Here is a 15,911-nt window from a genome sequence, read left to right as displayed (position 1 = left end):
AAACACCAAACAAATACAAGATGTCCTTCGAAACATATATGTTGACAGCGAAGATTAATTTCGTGTATTCTAATATATAAGTTATATATAAGTTAATAACTGTTGCAACCTAAAAAAATGATCACTCTTGTGTGTAAGGAACGACAACTCTTACATTGACCAGGTGCGAGCTGATCATGAATTGTCGACCGTGTTTAGTACAAACACTCCCCGCTAGGATTATATTTTGCTTTTGTCACGCGATTTTCATATTGAAAACAAACCCCTACAACACATGATACAGTGACAGAGTTGCAATATTTGAATTTCCTGAAAGGGTACAGCCATATCACAAAGTCTGCATTGGAAAAGGGCGTCGCATATTGTTTCTGAAGTTGGACTCTGCTACTGTCACGTTTTAATATAGCGGAGGAAATTAAAAAAGAGCGTACGTGACCAAAGGTAACACATCGACTGTCTCACAGGTAAATCGGAAAGACATCCCTATCAAATTGATACTAAATATAGATTTGGCTAGCTATAGCATACTGCAAGTCTTTGAATAATTTAATACTTTTCTTCTCAAAAGCGTTGCAAGCCGGATATAAAATATCTATGTTGTTTGAATTTATTTTACACTTGACTAGGCCAAGGATTTATAAGTGAGAAGGATTCGTGTCTGTCTCTTTACACTACTAAACACCACGCGAGACGCTTATGAACCGGGAATAAAAACCGTTTTTCTCAACAAATACTTGTCTTGTCGAGTCAAACGAAACGCCAATGAAAAGTGCTAGGCCTACAGTACACTTTAAACTGTTTAACGCAAGGCTACCTTTTCTAAATGCACTAGGCCCTACTGTAACATAAATTGCACAAGATTACATTTGTGTATGTCTATAGTTAGGTGTCCTGACAGTGCCTATCTCCTTATGTAAAGGATCATTATGATGAGTACAGTACACATTGGGCTACTTAAATAGATATCATATATATTTCTGTTAAAATGCTTCAAATTCTGACTCTTAAATATATGCAACGACTTGTTTCCCACGACCGTAGTCATTAGCATATAGTAAAATGATACAATTAATTTGTATTGCACTGGGTTCGACTGCCGCGTTAGCTTGCAGATTCCTAATATGTCTCGCTATAATATTCACAGGTACTGGTGAGTATGGATAATGGATGATATCAAATTCATTTTATAGTTTATTAATGTTTAACATATGTAAAGTCAACAACAACAAGAAAATACCCGCGTTGCTCAGTGGGAAGTAGTGTGTAATGGACAGTTTTGCTGCTATCGCCTATAATCTCATATTTCCACTATCATAATTAACACCTACCCATCAATGAAGGACCAAACACGTGGCGCTACCCACCGGGCCGATTATCGATAGTTCAACCTCCAATTTCACAAACACTGTTCTCCAGCGAACATGCACAAAATGTCTCCTTAAAGGCTACCCCGAAACTCAATACAGGAGGCTCTCACTCTTTTCCAGCCTACCAACGGCTCTCAACACAAGAGTGAAGACTATTAATTACGATCGAAACTCGTCTAAAAGCAAGACATGCCAAGTCCAACATTGCACAATTTCACAAGTGTTTCAAACTCAAAATATAGCAAAAATATCGACTGACAGTGAAAAATACACACACAGTAATGTTAATGCATTTCCATACTACAGGATAACAGCAAATTATGGAAAGGATTGGCGACAGATATTTAAAAATTACATAAGATTCAAAACTAAGTCCTCACAGATCAAGGCCAGGTAGAAAACTGAAAGTCTCGGCACAGTCCCCAGATCTCGTGCCCAGCAAAGTCTCGGTTAATATAATTTCTGGAAAATGTAACAACGAAGCTTACCGCAGCTTGGTTACATATACATATACTGTACATAAATTTAAAATAATATAAATTAAACTGTTCAATAATGTTACTTTAAAATCACTTAATTTTGTATTGCGGTTATTATACTACTCTACATCTATATAATTTCTTAGACTTTATATTTCCTTGATTTTTCTGATTGGGAATCATACCCAGCAAGTTAGGAAAATATAACAATAATACAGCAGAGGAAGACGTGAATTTCTTACCAAAATGCACAAAACAAAACATCACTGCCCTGAGGGTATAATATATACATTGTACAAGTCCTTGAATTTGTATGCAAATTTTTATTGTAATTTCTCCTTTTTTGTTACAGAAAACAAATTCAATTTGAAGAATTTTTGAAAAATCACTATGTCAAAAGTAAAGTTTCCTGGTGATACGGATGAGGCCCACCCAGAGAAGTTTAATCTGGAGGCAATGCCGCCACAACCAAAGGAAAGAAAACCAGGACAACTGCCAGAGGATATGATCAAACAATTCTTTACTGAGGTAGACCAAATCTTCACTTATGTCTTATAGATATATTCAACCAAAAGGGACTTTACAACTAGATAAATATGCGAGGAACATTTCTAATGAATCCTGCTTATAAGTGACCTGTGTATATAGACCACCTGCTTGTTAATTAAGAACACTTTCTATAGTGTCCCAATAAATGACTAATTATGATAAATTTGACATGTATATAAGACCACATGGTGACTTGGCTATATAAAGACTACTTTCTTCCTGTCCCTTTGATCCATGGTCTTTAGACAAGCTTGACTCTACTTGAATCTACAACAATTGCATGGCCACAGTTACGGTAAGTGCAACTGATAAAATGTGTGACATACCATATTCGACCCAATAAGTGCCCCTTTCCCTAGCTAGAAGGACCCCTCTACCTTTTTTTGGCTTCCATAACATTTACCTAGACTGAAAATACGAAAACTGTTGGTTTGCTTACTGAATTTTTTTTTCGCAAATTGATTTATTGCTTACTTTGTAGGATAATATTTTGAGAAGCTAGTCCAAATTTGTTTCTTTTAAGCACCAGCTTATTTGCTTCAATTTTTTAAGCACCCAGGACACTTATTGGGTTGAATACGGTATGTATTTATTGAAATGATACATTTTGTATTTGATGTACACAATTTAAATAGATGGCATATCGAGGTACATTGTAGATATATAATTGATTTCCAGGGATTTGTTGTGGTAGAGGACTTCTTTAAAACAGAGGAGCTGGAGGCGTGTAAAGATGCAATCCGGCGACTCATTGATGAAATGGCCCTCAAGCTGTATAACGCTGGCAAAATCAAAAGTAAGACTTTTAGTATTAAACATAATGTATTTGCTTTAATTAGTGTCCAGGGCACTTAAAAAACTATCGCAAAGGGAGGCGCTTATTAGTTAACCAAAATTTTAATTGTAGATGAAAAATGTCAACCATAATTTAATTCTTTCTCTACTAATGACACATTAATCTGTTACAATAAACATGCATTATGCCTTTTAACCTTTGAGATGCATTATCATGTCGTGATTCACATGTAAAAGACTCGCAAGTTTATGTAATATGGGATACAATGTTCTATGACATTAGTGGCATAACATGTTGTAAAACATTGTTAAATCCATGGGATTGGGGCCTTATACCCTATTTACTTATTACAGAGTTATCTACCCTTGCAGGTAGGTATTGATTGTGACATCATGTGTTTGCAAGTGTAACTTCATTCGTTTATTGGAAAATGATGTGAATTGCGCTCACAAAATAATGACGTAACAATTGATACCTCCTGCAACTCTGTATTATGCAAAGACGGAATAAGGTGAGGGGCGCTAATTACGACAAATACGGTAAATCATAGAGATATACATGGTCAATATTACCAACATCAGTATATTCTCTTTTGATGAAAAATTAGGTCATACCACTCTTGAATACAAGGAGATAGTGTTAAAGCAAGAGTTAACATGCTATTTCTTGTGATCTATTTCTAAGCACAAAAAAGCCAAAACAACGCAAGGAATTCATATTTAGATCAGGCCCATGGATCACAAAACAGATTTAAGTCTAAAACAGTCTTAAAGTTATATGTGCCGTAACTGAGATATATTTATTCATCGGCGTATTTTTATTGGAAATTTGATGGAATTGATAAATATTAGTTTTTAAATTATTCGCCCCATGTAGTCTACCTATAATAATTCTAAAGATGTAATTATAACGCTGCGAAGAAATGGTACGGGAAATGCTTAGCCCCGCCTTCTTATGCATATTGAAACAGAGAGGTACCGAAAAGTCACGTGATTGTCATTCGGAACACATCAAAATGGATACCGATCGTAAGTGCCATGCTTGTTTTTGTTTACCTTACTGCAAAGTGAAAGTATGCTTTCGATAGGATTTTCCCGTAGAAAAGTTGCAATTTGTTTCGTAATGTGAACTTATCAGAATAAACATCAGCTAAGAGCGATATAAATAGTGTCGTTTGTTGTAATTGTCACGAATAAAAATTACGAAGAATGGCGGGGCACCATAGGGGTAATTCTTTACGAAATATAAGGGAACTTTAGCTGTCAAACAAACCAACTATTATATAATTTAGTGAAGCTGTTATGAATCATTTAAATATCAGTATACCGAGGTATACAAATGCCGAAGTCACAATAAACTTCCATGCTCATCTGGAAGAAAACTAAATGGAGACTTATCCGACTACAGTATACAGTGCATGTAAATGTTACATCTGTATGCATTATAGAGTTATATGTACCTGTATATATTATAATTACCGGTAATAAGTGTAAGCAAGCACACTACACACAACTGTACATTCGCAGGAAATTCGGCCCCATTGTAAGTCTGGAGACTTATTTTATTATATGTATATGTGAGTAGAGGCATTACATATATACATATTTATTATCATATGCTAACTGATGTTTTACGCAATTCCATCAAAATTATCTCCCCCTGAATGTATATATGAAAAGACAAGATATTAAGTTATGCCATTTATTACATCAACAAAACCTGTACATTGTATTTACAAAGAAATGCCCTTTCACCCAATGGCTACATAAAATTTGAGTTACAGTTCAGATCAGATATATAATACATTATAATATTACTCTAATACAAAAAGGGATGAAAGGGCAATTACCAATATACATAATACATGTATAATGAATCTGTATTATAAATACAGTGTTGTATATGAATTAATTACAGTGAAAAAATAGCAACACTATATACATGTACATTTATATATAGTTATAATATGCAAGTTAACATACAGGTATAAATATGAAAAAAAAAAATTAAAGAAAATTTTATCCTGCACAAGTAGGTGTGCTGTGTAATGTTCTACTTATAAAAAACGTAGCAGCTTGTGCTAACCACATCCTAGATATTTATAGTTATTTATGGGGAGGGATAGGTGGGTGCAGAATGAAATAAAATCTCTGTGAAAAAAAACCCACCTGCAGTCGTCCTTGGAATCAGAATTGGACTGAGGCTTAAAAGATGACTGACCAATGAAAAAAGATACGCAAACGTATCGGTCGAACTTGTGTCAAGGTTGCTGAACCGTGGGGTGACCACAACTCGGGCCTTGGCCTACCAGGCAACAAATATAAAAGCATACAGTACCGTGTTTATACAACGAAATATACATGTTTATTTATGTATATATACATACATGTATGAAGGTATCTAATTAACCATTTTGAAACAAAATATACAAATCAATGGTTTTATTGTAGTGGATTAGCAGTGGTGGTGTGCTCATGATCAGTTAGTGAAGTTGTATGGTGTTTGTCTAGTCCAATAATCTGTGAGATGTATAATTTGACTATAGTGTATATATATGCCACATGATGGTTTCAATTCGACGCAGTGGCTGAGTGGTTAAGATATCAACATATTACCACAAGCCCACCTACTGTAGATTTCTAGTTCAATGTGGGGCAGTTCCACATACTGACTGTTTTTTCCGGATACTCCGGCTTTCCTTCACCAACAAACCTGCCTGTTAATATGGCGTTCAACTATAACACCCCAAACCAAACCAAATCCATATGAATGAAAGTAGAATGCAAAAGAAAACAATGGATTACCAATTTTAGGTATGTAACAGGAGAGCGACCAGACCGGAATTCGAACCTGGGACTCTCCGAACACTAGCCGAGTGCTCTACCGATCGAGCTACTTGGTCACCAATGGTCGACCCAGTCCAATCCCGCTACAGGTATATATATATATATTGCTGTTCCTTGTTTTCTGCACCCATTATTTTTACATTGGCTGTCACCAGTCTTTTTGGCAATCCTTTTCACTCCATCTGAATTATCATCGACATCAACTGTTTCATCTCTTTCGAATTCTGTCTCATTTCACTGTTTTCGTACTCAGACCAATTTCCAGGAACCCTTTCGAAGATATTAAATGTGGAGGTCAAGATACATGTATTTCATGAACTCCGGATATTACTGGTCCACTGAAATCAACATGGAAATTTTTTTGAATTACATATATTTTCAGAACAATAAATAGATGTTATCTTATTTCTCATACATTAAGATAGCATGTCATATCAGTACTTTACATAGGCTGGACTTACACAATCTCTGATTTTGTTAAAAATAAGCAAATTCGTGGAATTTACATGTATATCCCAGTTTTCGTTAATCAAAGGCCGATAACTCTGCCAAAAAGGGTTAGCTGAAAGTGTCAATCAAACTTGGCCAAAGCCCTGAGACATTAAACCATGTTACAAAGTTTTCGAGAAAAGCAAGTAATATTTGTGAGAGTTACTGAACGGAAACAGATGAAAATGGTATTTTTCATTATTCAAATGGCCATAACTCCGCCAAATAGGGTCCGGTCTAATCAAAGTCCTGATCGAATTTAAGCAAGGCCCTAAAATATTTATCCAGGTTCCCAATTTTCAAGAATATTCGGTAATATTTGTGAGAGTTATTGAACAGAAACTGACAGAAATGACATTTTTCATTAATCAAAGGGCCATAGCTCCGCCAAATACGGTCCGATGAAAGTGCTGAGCAAATTCATTCAAGCCCTTGGTACATTTGACCATGTGACCAAGTTTGAAGAAAATCAGTTGATATTTATTACAGTTATTGTACCGAAGCGGCAGAAACTGACTTTTTTATTTAAGCAAAGGGCCATAACTCCGCTAAATAAGGTCCATTGAAAGTCGCGATCGAACTTGGCCGAGCCCTTAAAGTACTTAACCTTGTCACCTAGTTTGAAGAAAATTGGTTCACATTTGTTACAGTTATTGCACAGAAACAAAGTGTAACAGACAGACAGACAGACAAACCAAAATTAATATCCCCGTTTCGGAGAAAGTGGGGGATAAAAAAGTATCAATATATACCTTAAGCTGTGAATTAACCCTAGTGCTGATGAATCTTCTGATGAAATTTCCAATTTTATACCATACAAAGACACATAAGGTGGTCTGAAGGTAGTCCCTTTGTCAGGTGTTGATATCATATTGGATGCAGGGGCCTGTCTCACTTTACTGTAGCTATCATAGCTTAAAGAAAAAACATACATGTACATGAACAGCTATAATAGTATTGTAACAGGCTGAGAGTAGTGTGCTGCAGCAGGCCTTGAACCTGTGACCCCTGACTTACTGGTCCGTCGCTCTACCGACTGAGTTAAAGGGAAATTCCCCCTAACGCGAAGGTAGAAGGCAACCGTATCACTATCCATATGTACAATAAAACCTGCTACAGTATCAAATATGTACATAGATATTGTATTAATGTAAATGAAAAGATGTAGAAACACATGTAGCAAAATATATGACATTCAGTTGAAGTGATTATTACAGGGACACGCTAAAGATTTTAAGCATTCTATGGCTATATATTACATCTAAGAAAGTGTCATATCAATCACATTCAAACTTTATTGACATCGCCATGCTCACTGTACGGTAGATTACCCCTAATCGAGCCCCACAATCTCTATCAATACACTGGTACTCGATGTTTTAATACACAATCTACATTGTCAGAGTCATTTCCACTCAAAAAGTAAATATATATCCACACTTATCGATACACGAGAGCGAAAAGCGATGATCACGTTATATATTTGCTGTAGTCATCTAGGATCTAAGTCACTGTTAACGATAACGATACTCACATGGCGAGGAAGAAAGCTGCTAACTTCATGGTGGAACATGAGGTTTTCTCTTTCTTTCACCGAATTCCAACGCTAGATGTTTTCGCCAATAACCACTTTGCTTTTATGGCGCTGTTGTTGATACTCTAGGTTGATTTCCTTCTTCTCAGATGGCTATAGGTATGACGGCCTTCCACGCTTTCGTTTTGAAGTGGGGGAAGCCATATTGTTTTTGTTTGTGACCTGCTGCTTTTGTCACGCATGCGCTGACAACATTAAGTGGGCGGAACCTATGATTTTTAGCAGTACTGCCAAAAATCGAATTATTAATTTTGTAATTTAATTACTTTTAAACCAGTAACTTATTTGCATCGTAATTAACGAAAAGTTCACAACTTTTGATGTTTAATGATATATATAAAACTCTGCTATATTCGCGTCAGAGCTAGTTACGGCACATATAACTTTAAGTGTAGACTTAGCCAATCACAAATGGCGTTACAAAACTTTACTTCATATCTGATTGACTTAGCTAAAACTTAAGTCTAAGACTTTTTCATGATCCTGGGGCCTGGCCCCGATTTCTCGAAACAAAAGTGCAGACTTAAGTCAAAACTTTTCTCCTTATGTAACTTATATGAAAATTTATGACTTAAGTCGGTTTTTGACTTAAGTTTGATTCGAGAAATCGGGGCCAGGTCGCCATCGGATAAAATTTTCCCAATAATGTATTTTTATATTTATATGCATGTAGCTATAAACTCTATATCAATATTTAACTTGTGGTTTATTGTTGCAGAGCTGTACACAGAGTTAGGGTTTTATGAAAGACTGACTGCTATTGAAAAAGAGTTTCCTGGAGCTAACATTGTCCTCCACAAGCTTGGAGCCATGCCTTTGGTAATTGTCAAATTCATCATGATATTGACTTTAAACAATATTTATTCATTATGATTTAAATATAAAAACATTTTTTGTTATACCCCTATAAAATAGTTTCTATATAAACAAAATGCCAATAAATGAACTGTTCCGTCAAGCCGTCCAAAGAACTATTAAAATCGACTGTTAAAATGTGCTGTTGGACCGGAGTGACGTCACAATGGGATATAACAAAACAGTTATCGACTGGGCTTTCGGGTAACAGATGATTTGTTGGACCCTCACACAAACTGTTTGTCTTCGGGTCCAACAAATCATCTGTTTCCCTCAACCCCAGTCAACAAATGTATAATATGCAAACTTTAAATATTTGGATCAAAATACAAAATTAAAACTTGTGTTACAGTAATTAGGGCCCCGCATCGAGATGCGGGTGCCCTATAGTAATCAGGTTGTCCGTCCGTCCGTCCGTCCGTCCGTCTGTCTGTCTGTCTGTCTGTCTGTCTGTCCGTCCGTCCGTCTGTCCGTTTTTTTTCTTTTGCACATTAATGATGGAAGGGAGTGGAGTATTTTCCCCATATTTTACATGATGATTCCCCATCCATCCTAGATCTGCTTGGTAATTTTTCAGGCTGAAATTAAATTAAAAAATCGGCCATCTTGGATTTTAACATTTAAAAAAAATCACAATGTTGTTGCTCTTAACTGATAAACATTTTGTTATAACATTATGATGCAAAGTTGTTCAGAATTAAACAAGGAGTTGACTGTCCAAAGGTAAGGTCATGGGCCAAGGTTACTAAGTCAAAGGTCAAGGTCAAATTTAAAAAATTATTTTCTCATGAACATTTTGCTACAACATTTATAATGAAGCAGAGTTGTTCAGAATTAAACAAGAAGTCAACTCACCAAAGTTTTGACTGCTTAATGCACTTTTACATGATTAAAATATTTGAGCAAGACCTTTATTCCCTTCCTTTCACATTTGTTATGTGTTTCTTCAGCAAACTATGAGGTTTACCTTGTTTAAAAGGGGTATTTGAGTTAATTGTATGCTCTTAATGTAATGTTAGCTTGGAATCAGGATTCAAGTTAAATACTTGGAAGACTTTTTCCAAAGAATTATAATAATGTACCATCATCGGTTTCCCAATTAATGTTGACATTAATTATTTATTAGCAACATATAGCTAACACGGAAGAATTCGTTGTCAAAATACTACTTTTCCACTTAAGCACGTCAGACACATAGCGGGGCCCTTTCTGACGTGTCAGTGTTCTAGTTCTGTTACTAAATTCTATGTAAATTATTTCAGTTATATGAGGAGAAAAACCAGCAAAATTTGTTTCAAATCTGATGCATACATAGTTCTATAATCAATGGTATATATGTTGCAAGAGTCTTTGATACAAAAAAAGATCAGTGAAATGTAGTGGCTGAATTTTGGAATGTTGTGGTTAGAAATAGTTAAAAATGCACTGGTGTTTGTAGATGGATTTAAAGGTGGTAGATTTTTAAAGTTGTTTTCAGTGAAACATTTTTTGAAAGAAAAAGGTAAAAAATTATTACCTTTCTGTTCAAAGATATAAATCAATAAGGTTTGACAGTACAGGTTGCTTGAAAAATACTTTAATTATTCTAAATCTGTAAACCTTGAGTTTGATTTGTTTTAATTACCTTTTGAATCTAAATTGAAAGTCAATTTAATATTGTTACTGATTTAACATTTCGTAGGAAATACAACAACTGTGGTCCAATGAGCGACTCTTGAATGTAATAGAACAGCTGATTGGTCCGGACATCATCGGACATCCCGTGTGGAACCTCCGTACCAAGACACCTCAGAATGAGGCTACTACAGTTCCATGGCATCAAGGTAAAAAAAAAAGCTTGAATAATTAAGAAATTAAGTGCTTAGATATAAGTTAATCAGTAGAATGACAATATACAATGAAAGGTTATACTTCCAAAAAGTAAAGAAGAAATATCTGAATATAATGACTAAATATGGTCACTCACAACACAGTTAGGTGCTATACTGGATTCAGTTAGTCTGTCTGTATACATAACAATAAACCAGTTGCTTCTTCTAAACTACTGGATTTACTTAAGGAGGAGTAAGATACCTCCATTTTTTAGTGGGAGTGTACTCGCTCTATTATTTTCCTTGTCGGGTGTAGAGTCTGTGTACATCCGCTATATGCGCAGATTCCAACTGCACACGTGATACCGGAAGTCGGTGTCACATACCGTTTGATAGATTTTGCCGTGATTTAAGTGACACCAACCTTTCAAAAGCATATACTAAGACATACTTGTCAGCAATAATCTACTATAAATTAAGAACAGTGACATTACAAAGTGCTAAACGCATTTGTTTTGTGTAAACTTCAAGCGGCGTATCATACAAACTCTTGCATCGGTCACAATATTCTAAGCATCTGATTGACTTCCGAAACTTTCGGAACAATACAATGCAAATCAGGTTAAAATAGTCAATAAAAGAAAGTTACGAAACAGATAACTTTTAGTACAGGCCACATATCTAATGTATTTCATATCATTCTAGGTCCTAGGTGTACATTCCACTACTGCTTACTTTTGCTGCAGTCGGGTGTAGAAATATTTCTAAAATCACATATCCTTGCGTAAGAGAAACAAAAAAGACAATCTATAATATCAGTCTGGGTGTTTGAGCTCTAGATCTAATGTACCCAAGAAAGGCGTTCAAGCGAGGCACAGGTAAGTCACCACGTGCACAGACACTGGACAGTTTTCTAGCGGACGACTGTTTTGAACATCGAAACGAGTCTATCATATTAATATCTATATAATAATAAACACACTTCTATTTAACAAGGAACACACTTAACAAAGTTCAAAGGTATTTCACATTTAAAGTTCTGATGAAGTAAAGGAGAGTATTTATTACAATACACCAAGGGCGTAAACCATCTCCTTGCAATAGTTCCAAGGATAATGAGCGAAAGTGCTACGTACACAGGGACACCTGTTCCCGAGGATGATTCCATACTTGAAATTAAGGTTAGGAAGTATAGTTAGCGAGCACTTAATGTCTAACAGTCATATTTCTAGTTTCAGAGTTATGTCCCTTTACTTTTAAACCAATGACAAACTACTTCTAAACTACTGGAAGGATTTTTATGAAACTTGGTGGCAATAATCCTTATATATGTACATTTTACATGTAGATGTGTGTAATCTATATTGGAACAAGATACTGTACTTTCACCTTTTCAGAGTTGTACCCCTTTGTTAAAAAACTATAAAATAACTATTCCTCCTAAATTACTTGATGGATATCAATGAAATTTTGTGGGAGTAATCCTAATACAGTGTAGATGTTGTTAAATCTGAAATCATTGGTATGTTTGTTAGGATGGTATTGATTAAGATTTTAGACCCTGGTGAATTAATTTGATAGGTAAAGTAAAACATAGTTATAACCAATATATGAGAATTTAGTTCTTCATATTTACTTACATATGACATGGCCTTCATTGGGAAATCAAAAACACAGAATTATATGCATAAATATATTTTACTCTATATGCCATATGAGATTTCCTTGATGCAAAATTATACGATGTATGCTTTCTAATATGTTATGTAGGTATTGATTATGACATCATGTGTTTATGGGTGTAACGACATACTTTTCGGAGAAAACAATGTGAATTGCAGACACAAAACAATGACATAATAATTAATACCTACCTGCAAGGGAGCTAACTCTGTAATATGCAAAGACGAAATACATGAGCCAAGTTTAGCACTGGTTATCTCCAGGAGTACACAAAATACACATATGGTTTATATATACCGTTACTCTGGTATTGTTTTACAGATGTCGGTTACCTTGACAACAGTTCCTACACTGTTCTCCAGCCTACAGCTTGGATCCCACTGCTCGACACGGATGAGAACAATGGATGTATGCAGGTATTATTTTAGTCCTCCTGTAATTGTTATATAATACTGTACTCGCCGTTTTTAGTGCCCCTCCACTATCCACGTCCCTTCCCTTTTCCAGAAGAGTTGGAAGTTGTATAACACGCCCATGGACATAACAACATATGATGCCTCTAACATCAGCATTGTATACCATATTACCTAAACTTATGAGTCTGTTACATGTGAATCATGACATAATGTGTCTCAAAGGATAAAAGGTATATATATATATATATATATATATATGCATGTTTAATGTGCCATAAGTGCAGAAAGATTTAAAATATGGCTGACTTTTTTGTCCACAACTTACATTTTGGTTCATTAAAGCGAATAGTCGGGCAAGTGACTGTAAAATCGGTAAAAATGGTATTATCCAGTATAATTTCTTATGAATTAGAAAAATAAAACTTTCCGTCAAAATCGCTGTACATGCGAAGAAAATAATAATATCTATGGGAATCCTAAAAGTCCTCCCGACCGGCTATGAGTGCAGTTCAACCTTAACGCATGCGCAACATCCACCACTCTCCGTAGTAAACAAAACATGGCTACCGTAGTTTTGAACCAAAAGGTTTCCGCCAACACAACCAACTGACTCACCTAAAATGCGAAAGGAAAGGCAATGGAGCAGCGACAATCCCAACAAATGACTCGGTAAACATTACGACGCATGGAGAGTGTTAATACAACTTGTTATAGTGAAGAGAACAGTTCAAACGAGCACGCGGCTCCGGACCGCTACTGTACGTACCTAGGCCTACTACCCGGTACTCCCTGCTCAGCTGATAGTGAGTGAGTCTTCGTATTTTGATCATTATGTAAATAGTCCCTAGCAGTATTTTTTCATAAATGAGTGGTCACATATGGTCACATGTTTCATACCTGTTCCCCAATCGCGTAAAACGTAACCCTGGGGTAAATAGCGGTTCTTTCGTGGGGCCTCTTTAGGGGTAATGAATGCCCTGTATATTTATAAAATGTACCGTTGTAATGCATGTACAGTTAGAATGTAACCGCTAGTGCATTATCAAGCTAAGATTTGTTTCAATTAATCAATAATATTATGCTACCGGTCAATTCATACAGTTCTGATGTATATATTTATAGATTTTTAATTTGTAAATTTTTGTTCTGTACATGTTCTGGTAGTGTTATACACATACATTGTATATAGGATTTACATTGTAGGTTAATTGGTAAAATTGTATTGTATATGTTCTGATATACACATATACATATTTATCCTGCAACTGTCCCACATACTGACCGATAACTACTGCCGGATAAACTTGTGCTTTATCCGTCAATACGATATGCTTTATCCGTCAATACGATCACAGTGAATTTGTTCCATATCTGACGGAACTTTTTCTAACTTGACCCAGAACTTGAACCTTCCGGTGAATGAAACGTCATTCAGTCCCGCTAAAACGTGACGTCACATTCACCGAAATGACGTCATTTTTACGATATCGAAAATCTCGTATGGCGGTGCCGTCTTTTTCTTGGCTCATGACAAAGGTATGTATTGTTAAGTAATTCTTTAATGGGTATTTATTGTTATTTGAGTATTTTCATTTCCTTTCATTGATATATCACACTGAATAGAATTACGGTGACTGTTTGTGAATGCGCTTATTTATTTCCCACGGCAGTAAAAAGGAGTGCACTCTCATTCGGTTAAGTGAATGAATCTTTACCTCCGCATCAAAGAATCGTCTCGCTTCGAGCGAAACAAAGTAAGGAACTGTCAATTTGCTTTCGTTTTGAATGCCATAATGGTTGCAGGATAAACAGAATACACGGTTAGTATCTTACAATACAAGGTTTATTTTGGTGCTCGACACGGAAAGCCGAGATGACTCGGCAAAGCCTCGTCATCTCGGCTTTCCTAAGTCTCGCACCAAAATAAACCTTGTATTGTAAGATACTAACCGTGTATTCTCTATGTACATGTAGGTTTTAGCTTGTTCTTTAGATATATTTGGAGGACACATACAGTATTATTTCTGGTCATAATAATAAATAGTGTTTGTATATTTATTACAACTGTACCTGGTTCATGTGTATATGACAAACTTTACAGAGTTGAAATGTACTGCAGCCATGTATCATTTATAATTATTTTTATTTTTTTTTTGGAACTATAGATAATGAATTTTGTATCTTTTTTGAAACAATATTTGATTCTATCAAATGCATCAGTGACACATTCACAACTTATAAAATGTTTTCTCTAAAATAAAAAAAAACCCTGTAGAATGAACCTACATTTATTCATTTATATATATTTGAAATTGATCATTTCAATTTTTGTCATATTCAACAGATATAAAAAATTGTTGGTTCTTTTTTTCAGGCACCATGCATGCATAGTGACATGAATACATCTAAAGTTCATCCCTTGGACCTGTATACAAGTGTATGTATACATATACATACAATTAGCATCATATGAAGACTGTAAGAATGTTGATATGAGTGCTCTTGAAAGTAAACTTTTCCAATATGGACCTAGAAGATCATGAACAGAACATTTAAACAGTATTAATTTATTAAATGTTCCTTTCAACTGTAATCATTAAATAAAATTATGATGCAATGCTTTTTCATTGTTTAACTTTGTAGAAATATTTGTTTATATTAGTCCTCTAGATCCAGTGATTATAATTCTTGCATCCATATGCCGGCCCATTTGTTTGTCAGGGCTTGTGAGATAGCTTTTCAATTACTTTTAAAATATAAGGATTTTTTTTACATATAGCAATATAGATACCATTGTCTTAGGATTTCTAAATTCTACTTTACAAGAGAGTAGACTCAACATATAAATAAAACCATAAAACTAGCAAGTTATCTGAAATGTTAAAAATCTTTTTGTCTGAACCAAATTTCACATTTATTGTCTATGTGTAACTTGTACATAGATCATTTATGTATTAATACTGTAGTAACAGTGATTACAAACACATAGACTAAAATGTAGTATGTAGTACTATGTACATCTGTCT

At 35.1% G+C, this 15,911-nt stretch overlaps 1 protein-coding gene and 1 long non-coding RNA gene across 3 annotated transcripts in view; one reads left to right on the top strand and one right to left on the bottom strand.

Annotated features, from left to right (window-relative positions):
- The first annotated feature begins 205 nt into the window (after positions 1-205).
- The window catches only part of LOC138317290 (phytanoyl-CoA dioxygenase domain-containing protein 1 homolog), a 28,686-nt gene continuing 12,980 nt past the window's right edge, over positions 206-15,911 (top strand). Inside the window, exons 1-6 of one of the 2 annotated variants that reach the window (XM_069258857.1) lie at positions 206-441; positions 2,199-2,374; positions 3,074-3,191; positions 8,839-8,939; positions 10,657-10,798; positions 12,791-12,885. In XM_069258857.1, coding sequence (XP_069114958.1) covers positions 2,237-2,374; positions 3,074-3,191; positions 8,839-8,939; positions 10,657-10,798; positions 12,791-12,885 — 594 coding nt within the window. In that variant the 5' untranslated portion in view covers positions 206-441; positions 2,199-2,236. Of the gene's footprint in view, positions 465-2,198; positions 2,375-3,073; positions 3,192-8,838; positions 8,940-10,656; positions 10,799-12,790; positions 12,886-15,911 lie in introns of both variants that reach the window. The other variant, XM_069258856.1, reaches the window with a different exon arrangement.
- On the bottom strand, positions 4,851-8,397 carry LOC138317297 (uncharacterized). The gene is made up of 3 exons (XR_011207755.1): positions 8,061-8,397; positions 7,279-7,440; positions 4,851-6,375 (listed from the first exon to the last, which is right to left on the bottom strand). It is a non-coding gene; the product is annotated as an uncharacterized lncRNA (long non-coding RNA).

This window comes from Argopecten irradians, chromosome 3 (genome assembly GCF_041381155.1).
Source record: "Argopecten irradians isolate NY chromosome 3, Ai_NY, whole genome shotgun sequence".
Taxonomy (NCBI): Eukaryota; Metazoa; Mollusca; class Bivalvia; order Pectinida; family Pectinidae; genus Argopecten; species Argopecten irradians.
The sequence above is the reverse complement of the archived record's forward strand: the minus strand, read 5'-3'. Positions and strand labels throughout refer to the sequence as shown.